Source organism: Lipotes vexillifer, unplaced genomic scaffold (assembly GCF_000442215.2).
Source record: "Lipotes vexillifer unplaced genomic scaffold, Lipotes_vexillifer_v1.1 scaffold352, whole genome shotgun sequence".
In the NCBI taxonomy this organism is placed as follows: domain Eukaryota; kingdom Metazoa; phylum Chordata; class Mammalia; order Artiodactyla; family Lipotidae; genus Lipotes; species Lipotes vexillifer.
The window spans coordinates 344,408-366,072 of NW_006776684.1; the positions used below are offsets into that span (position 1 = coordinate 344,408).

General features: G+C 58.9%; 1 protein-coding gene across 1 annotated transcript in view; it reads right to left on the reverse strand.

The window, feature by feature from the left end:
- Nucleotides 1-1,461: 1,461 nt before the first annotated feature.
- The window catches only part of TRIM29 (tripartite motif containing 29), a 25,368-nt gene continuing 5,164 nt past the window's right edge, over nt 1,462-21,665 (reverse strand). Inside the window, exons 2-9 of the mRNA XM_007450605.1 lie at nt 17,174-17,269; nt 16,172-16,405; nt 14,805-15,003; nt 12,171-12,272; nt 9,613-9,696; nt 7,332-7,427; nt 4,367-4,443; nt 1,462-1,604 (exon numbers count right to left, since the gene is read on the reverse strand). Coding sequence (XP_007450667.1) covers nt 1,542-1,604; nt 4,367-4,443; nt 7,332-7,427; nt 9,613-9,696; nt 12,171-12,272; nt 14,805-15,003; nt 16,172-16,405; nt 17,174-17,269 — 951 coding nt within the window. The 3' untranslated portion in view covers nt 1,462-1,541. The remainder of the gene's footprint in view (nt 1,605-4,366; nt 4,444-7,331; nt 7,428-9,612; nt 9,697-12,170; nt 12,273-14,804; nt 15,004-16,171; nt 16,406-17,173; nt 17,270-21,665) is intronic.

Here is a 21,665-nt window from a genome sequence, read left to right on the forward strand (position 1 = left end):
GGGCCTGGCTCCCCTCTGGGGACTCTGGGGTAGGCTGGCCAGGGGCTCTGAGCTCTCACAGCCCTCGGGGTATTCAGGTGATCCCCCGGACCTCACCTGCACCATCCTCCCCTCTGCTCACTGTTAACCGAGGCCACTTCAGAAAGGTCCAGCGTCCTGCACTGCCCACTAGGGACTCAGGTGGGTGTGGGAAGGGGTGGGAGGGAGACCCAAAGGAACCACGTCTTCTGGAGGAAAGAGGGGAGATGACCACATACTCATCAGAGGTGGAAAAAGTGTGTTCAGAAGAACTGCAGCCAGCCCCTCTGGTGACCCTCAGGGAAACGCTTGTTCAATACAAAGAAGTGCATGATCAATGGTTTATTCAGGAAGGGAAAGCCCAAGCTGAATGTCTCCCTCCCTCCCTCCCCCATCCCTCCACCCCTCTCCCACCCCTGACAGCTGGCCCCCCTCCCCGTAGCCCCCATAGGCCCTTGGGAGGGGGATGGCGAGAGGGGGGATGACCCCGCCTTGGTGCTGCTGGTGTGAGCTCACCTCAAGGCCCTGGGCCCCATGACAACATGTAACATGGAGGGTAGTCAGAGGGAAGAGGGAGACCCTAGTGGGGGCAGTAGGTGGGGTGCGGGCAGGGCGTAAGGCACACTGTAAATAAGCACCCGCGGCTACCAGCCCAGCCACACTGTCGCCAGCCTGCTCACTTCCCATTGTCAGGGAGAAACACGATTATGAAACCAATGAGACATTTCCCTCGGAGCAGCTGGGCCGGTAGCTATTTTCACGGGTGGAGTGTATCACATCAAGGGAATCGCTTATCTCAGCAGGCAGAAGAAAGGAATATCTTGGTGAAGGTCATCCTGCCAAGCCAGGAGAGCCCGTCCTCAGGGACCACAGACTCGCCGTGGATGTGGGGAGACCCAAGGCCGGGCAGGGTGATGCCAAGACACTGAGAGTTTTCCTCTGTGGTGGCCGAGGGCTGCAGGCCCCGCCAGGCTGAGCCTGGGTAGGTAGGACCAGAGCAGGGCACATGGGGCCAGTCTTCTCCTAGGGGGCCAGGCTGCTGGGAAGAGGTGGGCCCGTGTGGGTGGGAGATGGACAGCTGTCATGGCCAGGCACCTACTGACATCATCACGGGGTAAGGGGCCTTGGAGAGAAACGGCCAACAGGCCTGAAGGCAGCAGGGGCCTGGGCAGGGGAAGCAGGCTGGTACCATATGGGCACCCACTACCGGCCCCAAGGATCCCACCCAAAAGGGGGAATGTGGCGTGTTAGTGGGGAAAAGCCTTATCTCTCACCCGCATGAGGGTTGGCCTCTGAGCACAGGAAAGATGGTGATCCTTAGTCACAGAGCAGGAGGGGGCCTGGATGGAGCGTGGCTGATAGGGAGGAGGGAGAGGCCAGGCGGCCCTGAGAGAGCAGGGGAGGGTGGGGCGGGGCAGGGGGAGGGCTGGGCCCCCTCCCACCCAGATGAGCGGAACAGCTAGAGCAGCAGGGCCACTGGGGCGGGCAGGGGTGGCGGCGCCTCGTTCCTGCCGGCCTGGCACTCATGGGGCCTCGCTGGACCTGAGCTCGTTGCCTTTGTTGACGCAGAAGGGCCGGTAGTGCGACTGCGGGGGAAACAGGAGTAGTTAGGGAGGTCGGAGGGCACTCGAGCTTACCAGCCAGATGCCCACCCCCTCACCTCCGCCAGGAAGCGGCAGTGGTCTGAACCCTGATAATTCTAGGGGCCTGTGGCCTAACCCGCAAGCTCCATCTACCCTGGGATTGGAGTTGGGCCCCAGTATTATCAGAGTCTCTGGGTTCACATCCTAATCAGAATTCACTCCATCAGTCGACTGGTGAGCTTGAACTTCAGCCTCGTCAACCCGTCTCTCCACTCCCAGGAAGCCCCTCCCAGCACCAGCGTAGCTCCCGTTGAGGGCTTTCCGTAGATGGACTCAATGACTTTTCACAACTACCCAGTTAAGTGGGTTACTCTTATCACACCCATTTTATACATGAACAAACCAAGGCACAGAGAGGCTAAGCAACTTGCCCAAGGTCACCCAGCTGGCAAGCAGAGGAGCTGGGATTCAAGACCCAGCAACCTGGCTCCAGAGCTCAACCCCCAGCCCCACCCGTGTCAACGCACCTTTTCTGAGTCTCAAGATTTGGTCTCTGCTCTCTCTGCATAATTCTCCCTGACAGAAGGGGTGCAGAGAGGGCAAGCCACCGCCCCAGCCCAACACCTACTGGGAGCCTCCCATCCCAGACCTTCCGCCTCTCATCCCGGAACGCTCATAGGGATTCAGGGCACATCTCTCAGGACAGAGCCGGCGACAACTTTCTTGCCAGCCTGTGTATTACATCCCGCAGCAATTTCACAAAATCAGCACTCCCTCCTCTTCCCAATCACTTCATCAGGGCCCTGACAAATCGCCCTCCAGCCTGCAATGAAGAGCACATTTTAGCCGCTGCTTGCCCCTGCGAGCACCCTTGGCCCCTAGACGGCCTCCAGAAGTGGCTTTGCCCTTGAGCTGGGTCAGAGCCTGGGCCCGCCTCACACCCCAGTGACCCCAGTACAGGAGACCCCAAGGGTGATCCCAGCCCCTGTCCTGGCCCTGCCTGCCTGGAAACCTGTATGCACAGTAGCTCCTTGCCTACATCTGGTCCACAGCAGGACTGGGGGCCTGTGGAATGCGGGGGCTTGAGGGAACTTAGCTCTGGCCTTGGTTAAAACACTTATTAAACAACGGAAGAGATGGAGACCCAGGGTGGGGAAAGACATAGCCAAAGTTACTCAGTGGCAGAGCAGGGCCTGGACCAGGTCTCCTAATCCCCAGGTGCCAGCCTGGACCCCAGAGGAGTCAGTAAGGCAAAGTGAATAGACCCAGAAATGGCTGAAGCCTTTCTTATAGGAAGGCTGGGTCAATCAAATAGATCACAGGTCAGTGAATGGCGCTGTCTTGTCAAGAGTCCAGGGTGGTAGGCGGGCACAAACAGAGCACCTGGGCAGGGTGCTCCCTGCACACACACACCCCCATCCCCTGCCCCATTCCCTCCCTGCCTCAGGGTCACAGCACATGAAAGTTGGAAGAGCTATGAAAGCATCCAGGCCATCTGCCTTATGTTACAGATGGGGAGACTGAGGCACAGGGGAAGAATGGCTCACGTGGCAAGCTGGTGAGAGGACGGGGGCCAGACCCCGGGCCAGCCTCTTCCTACACTGGCGCCTGCCTCCATTCCCCCAGTGCTGGGTGCCAGCTGGGGATCCCAGAGCCCTGCCCTGTCAGGCATCTCAGGGTGATGATGAGCCTTCTCTGCTGGGATCAGAGCTCTGGGAGGGAGGGAAAGTAGTGGGAGGGAGGAGGAGGGCCGAGTCCAGGAAGAGAAAGCTTCCTTTTTCTCTCCATATCTGCCTTTTGCAGCCCTGCTGTTGCGGTGGCCCTGGGCCCGGCTCAGATTACACACACCATCACTTAGCTCCATCGCCAGCAAATTAAAGATTCTATCCAATTAAACCAGCCCCAGTCACTCTTTGTGACCTGAAGCAAATCACCTCTCCATGCTCTGACCCTCCAAATGCAAAGACAGAAGGGAGCCGGAGGCTCCAGCCCCTGGGCCCAGCAGATGCCACCCCCATCCCAAGGCAGCTGGCTGACTCCTTCAGCAGGGCCTGGCATGGGCCTTGGGGGAGAGCGTGCGGGGAAGTGAAAGCACAGCATATGAAGGACAGCCCCTGATCTCTGAGGTCTCGGGCAGGGCTCAGGCATGTCAGGTCTACAGGTATTAGAGTTCAACCCCATCTCAGCACCGCATTATAGAGTCCCAGAGAGGGCTCTGACTCACTCAGGACCCCACAGTCAGCAGGTGGCTGGACCCCAAGACCACGCTTCCTCTCGTGCTGCTCTTTGATGCCCCAGCTCAGGGTCATTAGCTATCGAACCCTAAATATATCTGTTCCTAACTTTGCAGCCTCTGCCTTACCCACACTATCAGCCCAAAGGCTTCTATGCTGTCAGAGCTGGCCGCCAGGGAAGCGAGACTCATCTCTAGGATGCCCGTCCCCTGGACTCAGCATTTTGGCCATCATTCAACAAGCATAGGCAGCAAACAATCATTTGCACATAAAAAAATCCTGGGCTGCCCACTTTACAGATTAGAAAACCGAGACCCAAAAAGTATATCTTTACCCAGGCCCCCTGCCTATTTGCCCTGGGTCTTTCTTTACTACCCTTTGCTGTACGCAGCTATTCAGGCCACTGCCACTTCCATCCCATGGCCCAGAGACATCACCATCCTCCCACAGGCCCTGACCAGCGGCTCCTGGGAGCCCCATTCAGTGCCCATTCTGCACATGCTCATGCCCAGGCAGGCTCTCCTCACTCACCAGATAATTCTGCTTGCTGGATTTCCAAGTCTGGGGCTGGGCCTTGGGGCTCTGGCTCCTGAAGAGGGAAGGATAGCCTGGGGAGACAAGAGGCTCTGGTCAGAGGGAGCATGGGCTGGCGGTCAGGGGCCCAGGGCCGGAGCAGCACAGACACCATCTCCAAAGTGACTGCCAAGCTCCATCCAGCCCATGACCAAGTGCAGCCAACCCTGAGGAGGCATGTAGGAGCCAGGAGGGTTGCAATGGAAAATCCTGAGGAGGTGGGCCAAAGGGAGGGGGCACCAAGGCAGATAGAAGGAGGAGGAACGGGCCAGGTGGGCTGGGCCAGGCGGCAGGGGAGTGTCACCCCAAATCCAGGTCAGGATCACACCACTTGCTGGGATTTCCCCCACACACCCTGATGGTTCACCCCACAGACCCCTCCCCTCCCCAAAGCCCAGGGAAGCCACTCTATGAGCACAACCTGTCAGGATTTCCACCGTTAGGCACTCATCCCAACTCCCCCCACCCCCGCCAACTGTGTGCACGAGGCTCCCCATGTATTGGCTGCACTCGTGCCAGGCACTGTGCTGGGACTCGCATAGGTCTTCCCTGTTTCTGTTGCCCTGAGCTGCACAGCTAATAATCAATGGTCAGAATTAGAACCCAGCTTTGCCGGACTCCAAAACCCCTCCTCGCGTTCTGTCTGCCTAGTTTGGCTCCCCCTTCCCTGCTTCACAAGCAGGAGGCTGGGGCCCAGAGAGGGGCAGCAATGTGGCTGCGGTCCAGGGTTAAAACAGCGAGCCCAAGGGGGCCTGGAGCACATGGGCGCCACCTGGGCCTGGGGTCCTCGAGGCGCTGGTCTGGGGCAGCGCTGCCCAAGCCCACCTCCCCACCCCTCCCCCTCAGCCCAGCGGGTCTGTAAGGAGCTCCAGTCCACAGAACTGTGAAAAGTGCTCTCCGTGTCAGCCCTCAGCCTGCAGGCACTGGCGGTGGTGCCTGGCAAGCAAGGAAGAGGCTGTGCCCCGGACGTGGAGGAGCTCAAGAAATAAACAGGGTCTGTCCTTGGCAGGGGCAGGCTGGAACCCTGCAGGCGGGCAGCCCTGGGCAGGCTGGCCTGCTCAAAGGCGGATGAGCTGGTCAGGCCCAGAAACCACCTGTAGCACTGCCAGGCTGCCAGCGAGGCCGGCCCTTCCCCGGGTTGGCAAGGGGGTGGAGACAGAGCAGAGAACCCGGCTGTCTCCCTGCATCTGGGGATGGGGGAAGCCTTGGAAAGAGAGGGTTCCTCAGGTCCTGAGCAGGAGGTTGAGAGGGGGGAATTCAGGTCTCACTTCTCAGTTTCCAGAAAGAAAATCCCAAGCCAGCCATGAGAGAAGTGGGGACGGGGATGCGGCAGGGCTGTGGTCCAGGAGACCAGCCTGTATAGCAGGCAGCATCCAGGGGCAGGTGGGCTAGGGATGGCAGGGGGCAAGGGGCATGCATCCTCTTCCAGAGGGGCTCTGGGGAGGAGGGACCAGGATACCCTAGAAGTGGCAGAGAGCCCCATAGGGTGTCCCATTTGCCCTGCTGTGGGAGGGAAAAGGTGGGGGGGGGAATGTAAAACAGGCAGCTACCAGGATGATATTTAAACAGCCCACTGCCGTCCAGTGGTCTGGAAAACTCTGTGGTAGCCTGTCCCAAAGTGGTGAACTGACAGGGGACTTTTCCAGTGCCTGCTGGGAGAGAGAGCCATTAGCACTGGTCCCAGGAGGGGCCAGAGGGAGTCACACGTCCCATGGGCACGGCCACTCTCAAAGCCCTCACTCAGTCCTCTCTGGCAGCCTGCGTGTACTCCCTGCCTCCCCCCGCCCCAGAGTAGGTGGGGTCAGTCCTCCCAGGCAGGCAGCCCCTGCCCAGAACCCCCATACAGGCCATTCCCAGCAGATCTGGGGAGCTGATCTGCATGAAGGTGACAACACGTGTCCCGAGGTCCTGGTGTTTTTGAGGAGAGGCTCTCCTAGGACAAGGCCTTCGCCTGGGGAGACTGCAGGCCATCGGGGAGATGCTAGCGAGTGTGAAAGCTCCAAATCACACCTAAGGGTGGCCGTCTTCCCTGCCGGGTGGCCTTTGATCCAAGCTTGACCAGAGAGCAGGGATGATCTGTTGGAAGCCAGACAGGCCAAGGCAAGTCCCAGAACTCCCCAGGCCTGGGGGTCTTGCAGGCTGGGACCCTCTAGTCATAGCTCCTTGCTGGTAGATCCAAGAATCCCAGCCCTTGGTATAGGCTGGGATCCAGCCCGGAAGGGAATGCTGGATGATAAAGCCATCATCCGAGGCCACTGCCTGGAGGTCCGCCTGCCCCTTTCCCACCCCCTCCGCCTGAGCCCACCCAGCCTGCTTATCCTGTCTCCCAGGCCAGATGTCTCCAAGCCTGCTCCCACCTCAGCCCACCATAGCTGCCCCATGCACCTTTCAGAAGAGATGGGAGGGCCGTGGGCCCCACTGTGAGCTGGGGCCTGGTTCAGGCCTGCCCCTCAGGATGACCCCATTCCCAGCGGACAGGAAGCATCGGCTGCTCAGCCTTGTCAAAGAGCTCTGGGAGGCAGAATCAGACTTGGGAGGCCTTAGAGATCATCTCATCTGCCTCTCCCAGCAGGGACTCAGCAGGACTCTGGCTCCATGGGATGCTGACAGGTGCTATGTGGTCACAGGGTTCTAGAGTCAACCAAGGCTGGGAGTCACTGGGTGACTGAGTTAAATAAACTTTCTGCAGTAGGAAGATTCAGTGCCTGATGGAAGCACCCTGGGGATGTCTGGGGTGGGGGGTGTAGAGGGTGTCATGTGTCCGCACCTCCCTGACACCGAGGCCTGTATCAGCACATCCTGAGGGACCGGCGTGTGGTGGCCCAGCCCTCCTGACAGCAGAGACATGGAGGCAGGGCTCTGATCCTTACAAGGTAAGAGCTTGTGAGTAGAGTCCAAGGCACTCTGGTTGGGGTGGGCTCACCTTTCAGGGAGAAGGAAGAGTTGCCTTGCATGGCAGGCAGGTCATCAGAGCTCTGGATGGGGGAGGAGTATTCCCAGGCCCGGGAGGTGTAGTTACCTGGTGGGGAAAGGAAGAGGCATCAGCCCTGGACAGCTTGGCATGGGGGACGGAGGCCGGGACATGGCCATTTCTGTGAATCTCTCCAGCCCCTGCACGTCTCCAGCCAGGATACTGCTGGGCCCTCGTCACACTTCGGGCCAATCCTTCCTGCCATCAAGTTGTCCTTCTAAACTATCAAGTGTTGTCAGGTATTGGCCCTAACAGCCCGCTGCCCTCAGATTAAGGTACAAAGTCCTTAGCACAGCCCTCAGCTCTTTCATGAGGCCCTCACCCCTCCCCACTGTCTCCACTTTCTGCCTTCGCCTGGAGTTGGGCCTCCATCACTCAACATTCCAACCAGACTGCACTCTGAGCTCTTGACACACACCAGGCTCTCGCTTGCCCCAGGCTCTTTGCACAGACCAGATCCTCTGCCTAGAATAGCCCACCTGCTCCCCCATGCTTAGCAAATTCAGGTGTCGGGTCTTCAGGTGTCAGCTTCCGTGTCACCCCCCCCAAGTCTGCATGTGTCCCAGCCCCATGCCCCATATCGCATTGTAACTGCACGTTTAATGGTCCACGTCCCCCACTGGGCTCTGTGGGGGCAGGTGGAATGCCCGTCTGGCCCAGCATCACACCCAGTGCCTGGCACCCAGCCTGCTTGCTGGAAGGTGCTCATTGTACAGCTGATGGATGGATGAATGAGTAAAGGAACAAATAAATACAAACACAGGCTAAAACTTGGAGGCGGAAGCAGCTGATACAAGTCCTGAAATTGTTTGCCAGGTTGAACAGGCTGCAAGTGTCCATTTGCAGGTGAACAAAAAAGAGGCCGTGGGGACAGTGTGGCAGGGACAACAGGGGCACCGCGAGGGCCTTCAAGAGCCCCTGCGGGCATTGCACCCTCTCAGCAGCCCGGAGCGTGGGGGACTCCCCCTTGGTTGAGCTCACTCCACAGCGAAGCCCACCAGCCCTGGCGATTTTCTCCTGCTGCTGCCTGCGGGGTGGAGCCGGGTCAGCGGTCGCATGGGGTCGGGGTGGGTGGCCTGCCCCCTCGTTGACCCCCTCCCACAGGGACCGCGGCAGACTCTGCAGCAAGGCCCTCCCTGAGTACGCCTGCCAAGACTCCGAGGGGCCATCCGCCTTGCCCTTTCCTTCACCCATTCATTGGTCCCCTCTTCCTCTCATTCAACAAATGTTTGCTGAACCCTGCCTTCTTCTGGACCCTGGGGTCGCAGCAGGGAACAGGGCAGACTGAGCGTCTGCCCTCACAGAGCTCACAGTCTCCTGTGCTTGGTGGTGAACCCAGTCCTGCACCTAGAGGCCTGGGCACGGCCCTGCCCACGGTGTCCCTGACCTTCCAGATCTCCGGGGGCCTCGTCCTCACTAGCGAGCCCCGACTCCCTTCCTCGTCTCTTCAGACGTCCCGGTGCTGTGTCCGAGGGGGGCTCTGGCAGAGCTGGCCCGGTCCTCTCCCCCCACACATGTGGCACCTCCCCGGCAGGAGCCCCCAGAAGCTGGGCTCATCGAGGGTCGGCCCTGCCCTCGGCGCAGCGGTGCCTTCAGTGCTGTGGGCAGAGGGGACCCTGCGCTCAGCAGGTCTCCCTGGGGAAGCCGTGTCTCCACCCCCATCCCACCCCTCCCGGGTCTTAAGGATGAGTCGCCCACACACCTCCCTGGCAACAACACCTCCTGGGCTTCCAGGGACGGCCCATTTCATAGCATGCCTGACTTCTCGTTTCCTGCTCCCCTAGTTTGTCTTAACCGCCGTATGACTTTCCGACCCAGGAGTACACAAATCAGGAGAGTTCCTCTGTGGTCCCCTGCCCCGACATCCGCTGAGGGAAGTCCCCACACCTAACCCCGGTGTTCACTTCCCCCCGACTCAGCCTTCAGGGAGAAGATCCTATGGACTCAGGGATTTCCAGGGATGCCGAGGTGCCCGGCTGCCTTTCCTCAGCCTGACGACGTCACACGTGTGTGTACACACGCACACACACGCCCTTACACGCGTATACATGCGCACACGCCCTAAGCCCACTAGGACCCCTCGTCACCCGTCTCTGGGTCCCCAACCCCACCCCAGCTCCCCACATTCACCTCACGTGGGAAGCCCAGGCCCCCTGCCCATGACTCAGCCCACAGCCCCTCCTGTGTGGCTCCCACACAGGCCCTGCCCACCCCCAGCTGAGCCACCTCCTACCTTTGGTGCCATACAGATTGTTGAAGGTCTTATCCTTGGAGAGGCGGTTGGGGGACACCGGCTGGTACGACGTCCTGGCCCCACCTGTGAAGCACACGAGGAGGGGCTGTCATCGCAGAAGGGGGGACCTGGCTCAGTCGGGAGCCTGTGGCTCTGACCTGAGGGGTGTACTGCAGGATTCCTTGCCCCCAGACAGCGGCCTCTGCCTGTGCCAGGGCCTGTTCCCCCACCAAGACAGCTCCCTTGGGTCTAGGATAAGGTGACCACGTAAGTTACCTTTCCAATCAGAATGGTTCTGAGCGTGAAAGGGTGCTATGAATAGTTATGCTGAGAGTACCAGGTGTAAACCTGGAGAGTCCTAGATGTATGGTTGCCCTAATTAGGGGCTTTGAGGGCCACCAGAGCCTTCCTGAGCCAGGCCCTGTGTGACTGAGACCCCAGAGGCTGGGAAATGGGGTGCCCATGAGGAAGTTGGGCCACGGTCACCGTGGGGCAGAGGTGTAGGGCCCTTGACCGAATGAGGGCTGCCACCTGCAGGGGCCTGATGAGCTTGTGCCACAAGTCCCTCCCCCACTACAGGGATGCTTTCCCCAGGGATGAGCTCTACGTGGCACAGGTGTTTCCCTCCCTCCCCCATTCGGGCTCCGCAACAGTCTTGGGAGGAAGGCAGACAGAACGGGCTCCACAAGGCTACTTAACAGATGCAGACAACGCGCCCCACACGTGCGTCTGCGCGGGTCAGAGTCCTCCATCGGCTTCTGCCCTCCCGCCTAACCAGCCCCACTCCCGTTCTGGCCGAGCACCAGCTGGTCCTTCTCTAAACCCGCACCCCTGCAGTGCATCCCTCTCGTCCTGCGCCCTCTGTCCATCACAGCCACGCCCTCTCTACCGAGTCCCTGGCCCCTCTTGCAGGGAGCCTGGAAACTAATCTCTCCCGGAAGTCTCACTGCCCAGTCCCACTGCCCCAAAGCTCCCAGACTCAGGCCACTGTCCCTTGGTGGCCTTTCTTCCTGATCTCCTTGCTGACTCCCTTGGCCCCTGCCCTGCCTCTACCCTGAGCCTGGGGCTCCCAGATTTCCTCCCTCTGGTCCCCAGTGCAGGGGCAGAGACACCAGAGGAACCTGTTTCTTCTCCCTACAAATGTCACAGCCTGACTCACGGTAACAGAGCTGGAAGCTCCTAACAGCTGAGTCCAAGCTCCTTCTTCTCAGATGAGGATACTGAGGGGGCAGTGACCAGCCCAAGGTCACCGGGCCCGGGCTCTCGAGTGACATCTGGGTGGGTCCATGCTCTTTCCTCAATCCCCCATTATTGCTCCGCTCCCCTCCGCCTTCTACAGAGCAGGCCAGCCAAGCAGGGGCCAGTCGGGGGACTTGATACCACCCCAGGGTCTGATCCTCAGAAGGTGGGGAGCCAGAAGGGTCTGGGTCAGGGCCAGTGATGCTGGAATGGGGCTGGTTAACGCAGCTCACCCTCTCACAGGACTAGACCCAAAGGAGAGCACCCCGGGGGAGGGAAGCGAGCAGGCCCCGCCGGGCCCAGGCCCCCACCATGAACGTAGGGCCGGGTACTCAGGTCCAGCTTCTTTGCTGGAAGCCCAGGTGTTGTTTTCAAGTTGGGTGGGGCGGCCAAGGTTCCTCTCTGCTGAGCTCATCTCCCCTGGGCCCCTCCCACCGGGTTGGTGTGTGCGGTGTGTGCGCGCGCGCGTCTGAGACGTGTGGATCCGTGCCCAGGGCCTCGAGGCTCCCCGCTCCAGGCCCTGGCGTCTTCCCCACGTCTCCTTTCTCCTCCTTCCCTGCACACCCTCTCCTGTCCTGACCCCCTGGCCCCCTCACAACACACACACATGCACACACCCCTCTGTCCACCGGGAACACCCACCCTTACGTCACGCTTCCCTGCAACCCTCTCCTGTCCTGACCCCCTGGCCCCCTCACAACACACACACATGCACACACCCCTCTGTCCACCGGGAACACCCACCCTTACGTCACGGGCATCGCTGTGGTTTGTTGCTGGTGCCAAAGAATGTGACGGGCTACCGCAGGGCGAGGACAGCCAGGCGCTGGTCTCTACCCACGCCCAGCTGGGCTGCTGCCCCTCAGGGCCTGGCAAGGAGGGCTGAGGGGCTGGCGTGCGTGGGGGGGGGGTGGTGTTGAGGAATTTAAAAGCGCAGCCGTCAGTCCCCCTGCCTGGACAAGCGGGATGGCTCTGGAGAAGCCAGCCCTCCCTCAGGACCACAGAAACCTCAGCAGAGGCAAAACCCAGCTCAGCCTGGTGGATGGGAGTGGCTGAGGCCAGCAGCCAGGAGCCCCTCGGGAAGGAAAGAGAAGGAGGGTGTGGGCTGGAGGCGCGGGGGTGGGAGGGGTGGGCACAGGGCAGGGGAGCTGAGGGGCAGGTGCCAGACGGAGGGCGAGAGGAGGTGCTGCTACTTACACCGGGACCCAGGTAGGCGCCAGGACCTTCCCAGGCCTGTCCGTGAGGGTCGCTCCCCAGGGGAACCCTGCTGCGTCTCTGGGGACCATCCCCTCAGCGGAGCATCCGCCCCCTTCCCTTACCCTTGGGCGTGAGGTACAGGGAGTACTTCTTTGCGGCGTCTGGAGCACCCCACTCGCTGCTGTAGCTGTTACCGTAGCTGTTCACGTAGCGCTGGTCACCCCCTGGGAAGCAGAGGGGTCGGGTCAGCAGAGGGCCAGGTGCGGGGCATGAACCGAGCCACTGAGGGTGTCGCCGAGGCAGCCCATAGCCCCTCCGTCCCAGGGAGAGGCGAGGTCCCCAGCCTTGGAGAAGGGGGCCCCCTGCCCAGCATCCCCTCCGGCCCTGAGCTCCTGGGGGGCGAGAGAGGGTCTGTGTGGTGGGCCATCCACCCTGCCTGGGACTGGCCCCCGTGAGGAAGACGCGTGCAAGGCGCTTTGCAGTTTACAAGGTGCTACTGAGTTTCATCTCTTGTTTGATGTGTGCATCAACCCTTGGGCTGATATGAAGATGTCCAGGTGACAGATAAGGAAACTGAGGCTCAGGAGGTGAGTGAAGCCACTGCCCCATGTCACATGGCCAATAAGGGCAGATGTGGGGCTGGAGCCTTCACCCCTGTTTCCTGGCTCTGTCTCAGCCGCTGCTGGCAGCCCAGGAAGGAGATGGAATGAAGTCCCAGCATTGGCCTCCATGGCCAGGGATCCAGCTGCGGAGCCGTGCAGGGGAGAGTGAGCTACTCAGGAGGGGCAGCTAACTCTAGCTGACTCCCCCCTACACCCACCTGCAGATCCCCTTGAACCCAAACAAATCTGTGGCTCGAAGTTTGCCTTTCCCCAACTGCCCTCTGCCCCAGTCCGTTCTCCTGCTCCTTCCCCATCTCCTACATTCCCTCTGCCCTTCCCTCTCCCTCTCTCCCGGGCAAGAGGAGGAGTGAGGATGCCCATCCTTCATCTCCATCACGTGTACCAAGCAGGGGCCTGGCACGCGGTAGGCACTTCACGACAAATAGAAATCCTTCTTGATGTTGGCCCCGCCCCGTCCCCACCAAGCCCAGGATGAAGGTGCTCTGGTGCGTCTCAGACCCCACACCTTTGATGGTGGGGATTGAGTCCCTGGTCTGTCCGGTGGGCAGACTGCAATCAAGGCAGAGAAGACGGTCACTCCAAGGTCTGACTCACCAGCCACCCACACCCCACTTCCTACAGCCAGACACACTCCCAAGCACACAGCAGTGCCAAAACGCCAACATGGAGGCCCCGGGGCCCGAGGCACAGGTGCAGGGCTGCTGACATCAGTAGCGCCCATCCTCTCCTGGCAGCCGCTTCCCGGCACACCTTGGACAGGGCACAGGGCCCCACTTGCACAGAGGCCATGGCCAGCACTATCATGACCTAGAAATGGCACAGTGGGCAGGTTGCAGGTGGGGGCGCACCCCAACCCGGTCGGGGCTGTCCTCATCGGTCCGACCAGACCTCAGTGGAGGGGCTCCCGTACCAGGTGTGCAGAGTGTGAAACCCAGCTCACCCCCTGCTTAGCCGTGTGCCCTTTGAAAAGCTTCTTCTGTAAGCCTCAGCCTTCTCATCTGTGACATGCAACTCATCCCACAGAGAGACTAAGATAATGTAAGGGAGTCATTCACACAAAGCCAGCGTCCTGGGAGCACCCAATCGCTGTGAGCCGTCCCCTCAGGATGGTCACCATGGTCATTAGGAGGATTTCAGGACCCAGGTGCCACTTGAAGCCAAATGATGGTCTTGCTGAAATGGCTTATCTGTCCTCAGGTGTGACTGAATGTCCCTCACATCTCACGGGGACACTATGCGACGTCACCATCCCCAAGACATACAGACGCTGCCCCCTGAGTCCCAGCCCTTCTGCGCACTATTACCCCCTTCTCATCCCCCAAAGAATCACATGCTCCCTTCGGAGACCAAAGACCAGGGTCACTGCCTTCGGGGTGCTGGGGCTAGAAGTCATTAGTTAGGCTGCAACCTCAAGGCCTGGGCCACTGGGCGGGGCTTGGGGAAAGTGTCCAGCTTCAGGCCCTAAAGGGACTGGGCTGGGACTGGTGGAAAAGCACTTAATGGGGCAGTTTCTCATGTTAGGACGCTGTGAGATGATTCAGTCGCCTCTGCAGAGGACAGAGTGATTCAGTAGAGAAGCTGACTTCAGGGGAGCTGGTGAGTCACCGAGACACACTGTGCCCAATCATCCCCAGCCGGGCCACCAGGCCAAGTCCACCTCTGGGCTCAACACTGCTCAGCACGGCCATGGTGACAGGCAAGTTCTCCCTCCAAGCACAGATGCAGTTCTAGGTCACGTCCACTGGAACCTGCAAAGCCACCAGGTTGGAGTCTGGCCCTTACAAGCTGCAGCATCTACACAGCTGCTGGACTGGGTCCGCCAAGCAGACGCAGAGCTGAATGCAACCAATCCCTGAGTTTGATGGACAACCCACAGAGAGGACATTTGTGCCGCCAGTGCCTGGGAAGCTTCCTGCCCTGGAGGCCCCTTGTAAATAGCTGCATAACTGTGGCAGCAACTTCAAGGGAGGGGGGTACCATCCCTGAATCCTAGTCCAAACACCCTTAAGTGGGATGGGTGGCTGGGAACAGTGAGGGGCCAGCTGGCTCGATGTTGGCCTGCACCCGGCAGCAGGAAATGACCCGGGAGGAAACATCCATGGCCTTGGGGCCTGCCCACAAGAGGGGACTCACCACTCTCCATGTGGTTCCTCTCGATGAAGTTATGGCTCAGGTCCCCCTTGCACATCTTCTCAACGTGGCGCATGCACACATTAAGCAGGTCGTCCTTGAAGTTGCCCAGCGACTGCCCCAGGCCCTCCCCCTCCAATAGAACATGGTAGGTGGGCAGGGGCGGGGGGAGGGAGTAACTGCTCATCAAGGCACCAAATTCCTACCAGGAAAGGAAAGAAGCCATTAACTTTCTGGGTCTTTGGGAGCTATGGGGACCTTTCTCTGCACGGGGCTTTCATGGTCCAGCTGGAAGACTCAGCACAGGAGGCAGAGGAGCTGGGTTCCAGATCTAGCTCTGCTACTAACTAGTCCCACTTTTTCCCACTAGGCACTTGTTTCTTATTCTTCTGTAAAAGGAAAGGGTTCAACTAAAATCCACTAGATGCTAATATCCCTAATGGCACTAGCACCGAGACACGTGACTCCGTGGTTCCCGTCTCTTAAACTGGGTGCATTGTGCCTACCTCATAGGGGTTTATGGGTGTGACACAAGCTGTGAAGTCTTTGGGCGTGAAAGCACCAAAGAAAGGCAAGGAATTACTAGCGTATGGGTCAGTCATGGTGGTTTCTCCCCCTGCACATGCCCACTCACTGCCTCTACGCTCTGGCACTTCTCACCTCCCTTCCCTCTCACTGGAGAATCCCTTCATCTCAAATCCTAATGGGCCTTCAAGACCCAGTTCAAATTCCACCACCTCCACAAAGCTGTCTCCAGCCTGTTTGCCCATCCCAGAGCTTCCATAGGCTCTTATCTCCTGAACCATAGGCTTTATCACTTAATTACACTCCCTTCTATATTGTTCTCTAACTGTACGTGTCTTATCTTCCCAGCCAGATTGCAGCTCCTTGAGGGCAATAACCATGTCTTATACCTTTCTATTCTCCACAGCACCTAATAGAGTACTGGGCATGCAGTACCCAACACAGTCTAGCAGGTGGAAGGATGGTTGGAGGAGTTGACAGAGAGACAAGATGAAGGATAACAAATGTACAGCGCTCATATGTCACACACACCCATACCCAGTGCAGGCATCACTAATCGATCGCAGAACTGTTTCCTACTGAGCCTGGAGCACTATTTGTACTTATCAATTGAAGTTGGGACAAAGTGATATCTGTGTGCCATCTTTAAAAGAGGTAAGGAAATGGCTTGGATGGAATAATTAAATAGACAGATGGAATGGAGCTTAGAGGGATGAATGGATGGATAGACGGATGGATGGTGGATGGTGGATAGATGGATGGATGGACAGATGGACACTGGATGAGGGTCTGGGTGAGTGGATACAAGGAGTGAGGGATTGAATGACAGAGGAGCTGCTTGTTACCTGCAGAAACAGCACCGAGTCGCTGATGTTGTGGAGCTGCTCCCTGGTCTGCTTGTCATCCTGCAGCACCTTGGCCCTCTCATCCAGAGCATCCACGATCACCTCCACTTGGTCTGCAGCGTCCTGCTCCCGCTGCTCCAGTGCAGCCTTCACTTCCTCCTTTTGCTTCTCCAGGTCCTGCATCAGGTCTCGGAAGTTCTGCTCCAGGGTGGCCTTCTCATTGGTGGTGAAGCTCTGCGTCCAGAGTGAGGGGAGAGAGGAAGGCCGGTTTCGGTAATTAAAAATCTCCCTAGAGGGCACATCTTTAGGTCCCCAACATAGAGTCAGGGCACTTCTACTGCCCTGACCCTGCAAGCCTGTTCAACCAAGAATCTCATTCAAAGGCATCATTGAGGGATGCCATCTCTTGATAGAGATGGCCAAGGTTTTTTTTTAACAGCCCACCTTTCCTTATCTATCAGCAGCTCCTCCCCCTTGGTGGGTTGACATGAACCATCATTCTACCCTTGGGTAACTCCATGGGCTCAGAAGTTCCCAGGTGAGTCAGGGTGTGTCCACTGAAACTTCAGCCAGACCCAAACATCATTCAGAAAGTGAATTAATGAGCTGTTTTTGTAGCCAGGGTCAAGAGTCAGTGATTTCAGGTTGTAGTTTACAAGCATTCAAACCATGGCAGACATACATCTAGCCACACTGACACAAGTAAAGGGAAAATAGCATGCATTTGGTGGCCGGGTAGCCTGGTGGGCAGAACAGACATCGGTGGACATTGGAAGCCACACTGGAGGACGAGTTGGTCCAGGGTCTTTATTTGCTGGGATGATGTAAAATGAGCATTAGGTGCTGGGCAACATGGATGCCGGGCCCACACCTAGAAGGGGGCAAGAGAACCCAGAAGAAACGAGTGTGGGTTGTAACTGTGGGCCTGAGACCTCGAGCTGGAGCACAGGCCCGCCTCTTCCGGGCAGCACAGGGTGGGGAGAGCCCTGGGGGCAGCTTTACCTTGATGCGGTCCTTCTCCTTCTGCCACTTCTCAGCTTCATCTTCGATCTCGATGATCTTGAGCTGCAGCTGTTCCTTCTGCAGTGACAGCTCTGTCTGCAGGGAGGGAGCCGGGGTTGGAGAAGTCAGGGGGGAAGAGGTGGAAGAGAACCGGAGAGTCAGGGAGCGGGGCCACCCAGGGGGCAAACTCGAGCAGGTCCACCACTCAGCCCTTCAGCCGTCCATTCAGCAAACACTCATCAGGCCGTCGGATACGCCAGGCACCACGCCAGTCACCGAGGCTCCAACAACAAGTCAAACGCCATCTCATTGTAAACTCAGGGCTCTGGGGCTGGGCAGCCCAGCCATATCTTCATAAGGCTGACCCTCTGCCAGGTCTTCCACCCAACGTGAGCAGGAAGGAAGCTCATTTGTGGGGTTCCCACTCCTTTCAATGGATCTGGGGCCATCAGGGAGCAGCTTAGGGGAGGAAGGGGACGCAGCCCAGCTCAGCAGAGACCAGCCCAGGGAGTGTCCCGTGGCAGTAACAGTGTGCAGCGTTTCTATGATAGGACGTGAGGCTTGTGTTGCAAACAGGAGCCTGGGTTGCCGCCAGCGGGGACTCTGTCTGGGCAGGCACAGCTATAAACCTTTTTATGGGAAAGGGAGTGCCGTCTGCAGTTTGGGCAAGATCGGGAGTTTATTCAGGGTCCCTGGGGGAGGAGAGAGGCCAGCAAGGGAGGCAGTGAGGGTGGCTGGGAGGGGAGAAGGAGAGGTTCTAGGCAGCCCTGCTCAGGAAGAGAACATGGGCTGGCAGGGTCTGGGGTGGGTTGGGAAGAGAATCTATCAGGAATGAGCTGGGACATGAGCTCTGATGGATACGGAAAGTACGGATAATAATGTCCTTCTCTGAAAAGCAGCTACCACAGAGACAAAAGTGGAGGCGTGAAGCTAAGGTCAATCCAGTTCAGCCAAGAGGCACCTCTTTTGTTCTGCGGGTTCCCCACTAGTGCTCCCAAAGCACCTGCCAGCTTGGAAGACAGGTGGGTGATTTCCACCTGAAGGCAGGAAGACCAAGCCATCTGAGAACACCCCAGAGCGCTCACCGGTCTCCCCACCACACTGGGTTTTGAACACAGAGTCCCACCCATTTCCAGCCATCTCCTTGAGGAACCACAGGAAGAGTCAACATGTGGAAGCCACAAACCACCAGGAACGTGAGCTCTCTTGGCAAGGAGTCCTGAGCAGCTGGGCGCACACGTCACCCCTCCTGGATACTCTCACAGGCCAGGGGGCTGCTGGTGGGTCCCTGTGCAGACACCCCGGGAAGTGGATTGATGGAGGAGAGAGTGTCCTGGCTTTCTTGAAAAAGTGCCCAGAGGGCCGAGAAGCTGGTGGAGAAGGTGGAAGGCCTAGAGCTGGAGCTGCAGAGCCCCCAGACAGCCACCCGGGGATTCCAACCCCGCCCGCTCTGCCCACACCCCTGGGCTCCCCAGGCCAGAGACTCTAAGTTCTTCTCAGAAAGCATGTGCCCCACGAGCTACGTGCTGGAAATCTCACAACACGGAAAATGCCATCGCCAGGGATGGAAAATGTTTAAGAGGAGGAGTAGACGCGGATGAAGATGAGGGTTTCGCCTGGTCTCTGGACAAAGGCTGGGAGAAGCCAGCTGTCAATAGACACAGCGGTGGGAGGTTGGAAAGCCAAGGGACCCAGACCCCATGTGGGCAGCGGAGACTCTCTGCGGGGGCAGAGCCAAGAGCCCCGAACTCCGAGGTTGGCAGAGCCGGTGGCCTGGAAGGTTCCTGAGAAGCCTGGGACTGGCAGGTGGGTCTGAGCTGCGAGGAAGACGCCTAAAGGCCAGACAGTGTGCCTGTGCTGGGCAACTTTCCTGTCCCTGGAGAGCCCCTCACCCCCAGCAAGCAAGGCCCCAAGGGGATGGGACGCCGGAAGCCGCCTCCCCCTGCAGCTGAGACGTCCTCACCAGCTCAGCGAGAGTGGCTGGCGTTGGGGCTTCTCACCCTACCTCAGCACCCAGAACAAGGAGAGCAGAGAACAAAAGTGCATTCACTCCCACCCCCATGTCTGGGGGTGGGGGCAGGCGCAGGGCAGTTCTTCCATGAAATGAGCCTGGGGGATCCAGGAGGGAGCCCACCCAGAGCCTAGGACTGGGGCTCCAAGGTTTTGAATCCAGTTACCACCACCTCTAGGCAGGTGACCTTCACAAGTTACCAAACTTGGTGGCTCGGTCACTCCGTTTTTTGTGGAGGTAGTGTGAGGGCCATCTCCCAGCCAGGTGTGGGATGAACTGGGATCAGGCAAGTGAGGCTCTCAGAGAGCACCTGGCACAGAGAAAGCGCTGACGAGTGGTCCCATCCCCACTGCTGGGTGGGGCACCTTCCATGGACCAGGATCCGGGCTCGGAGGGGAGAGGACAGGGTGGCAGGCAGGCCCACAGGGCACGGGTAAGTGAGGGGAGTGGGCAGGTGCAAGCAGGTGAGGTCTTGGTGGTGTTCAGTGGTGTGGATGGAGTGTGCTGTTGTGCTGGGGCCCTGGGGTGGTGCGTACACAGTGGGGATACAGAGTGAATCGTCCGGGGGTGAGGGGAGGGAGGTCAAGACATTGGGCTGCAGATGCAAAGTAGAGGCCTAGATGGTGGAGAACTGAAGATTGGAGGATACTGGGGAAAGCGGAAAGGAGGTAGGATAAAGGGGGTGGTGCAGGCAGGCTAACCCCCTGCGCGAGGGGAGGAGGTTTGCCTAGAGAAGGTGAAGGTAGGGAACCAGCGGAGTGAGCAGAGGTGCTCGGGGGACCTGCTGGCAGCTGTGGGGCATGGGGCATTAAGGCGAGGAAAGGCCTTACCCACAGAGCACAGACTCACTGGCCAAGAGGGAGGAAGAGGCACTGAGTACAGAGGAGGGAGAGTCCAGGGGCTCTAGAACAATGGAGAGCCTCGGCCAAGGGTAGCGGGAGTCAGCCCCTGGGGTCCATCCTGAGCAAGAGAGGCAGGGAAGAGGGAGGCTAGCGGGGTGCGCACAGAGGAGAGCCAGAGGTGTCGGCCAGTGACCTGGGAGGGCCGGAGGGAGAGGCAGCCGATCTGGAAACAGGCGAGAGAAGGGTCAAAAGCGGAGCCGCCCTGTCTGCAGCAGTGGGCGGAAGTATCAGGCAGGGCGTAGGAGAAACTAGTCGCCTGGTTTCTTTGGGGCACCAGGGAAGTCAACATCGGCTGGGAGGGGGCCTTGCAAGGCCAGACTTGCAGGGCACCAGGGACCTTGGGCTGGGAACTCTGTGCTACTAGAAGGGTCTGCTCTCACCTCTGGGATGAGTGCTACCCCGTCAGGAGAAGACGGTTTGGGGTGAGACCTCTGGGGATGTGTCCAGCATCTGTTTAGCCCTTGGCAATTTTTCCCCGCTGGCAGGGTTGCACAAAAGCCAGAAAAGGCAGGATATAGGAAACAATAAAACATAGGAAGGCTCCAAAATACTGGGTTCTCCTGCAACCTTAGAAGGAAGGATCCTAACTGCTTTACTGAGCATCCACTATGTGCCCACATTTCTCCTTTCATCTGCAAAAGCCTCCTGGGGAGGCAAGCCGTGTTATCCCCATTTTACAGATGCAGAAACCGAGGCCCAGAAACATTGAGGAGCTTGCCTGAGTTCTCCCAGCGAGGAAGTGGGAAGACCATGACACAGCAACAGGACTCAGCTCTGTTACATGGCCTCAACCTCTGGGCTAGTCTCTGAACCATCCAGGACATCATCCGTGCCCTTCACCCCTGCCCAAGCTCCCCCACCTCACGGACGGGGCAATTCATCAATTCTGCCTCTTTTCCTCTCCTCCCCACACCCTCCCCATCACCTCCTGAGGCCCCGCTTTCCCTCCTCCCTTGAAATCTGATTAAATCTCCTGATGTCTGACAGGGCCTCAGCTCCCCTCAGCTCCACCCCTGTCTACACCTCCCTCCCGACTTCCTCCTTCTCCCCAGCTCACTCCCTACACCCTGCCCAGGCCTGTCCCTAAATGCCTTCTTTGTTCCCTTCTCCCACACTCCTCCATGGAGATTGCCTCTTGCTCGGTTGCCTGGGACGGGCCCGTGTAAGCCACACAGTCTTGAAATCCTTCCGTCCTTGGGGGACCAGAGGGGTGGCCAGTAGCTGGTGGTGTCTCGGCCCGGACAGACGGGGCCTTCAGGTGCAGACTCACCTGAGCACTCACCTGGACACGTGCCTGCGCTGCCCCCAGAGAAGAGGAGACAGGGCCCCAAGGGGTCCTCCCCTGGTCTGAATTAACCACACAGGCCGTTGGTTGTGACATTTGCCAGATGAGCCAGTTAATCGCCAGGTTTGTACTTTCAGACAAATGGTGATTCTATGGATAAGAATCTGAAATGCTGGGGCTTCCCTGGTGGCGCAGTGGTTGAGAGTCTGCCTGCCGATGCAGGGGACACGGGTTCGTGTCCCGGTCCGGGAAGATCCCACATGCCGTGGAGCGGCTGGGCCCGTGAGCCACAGC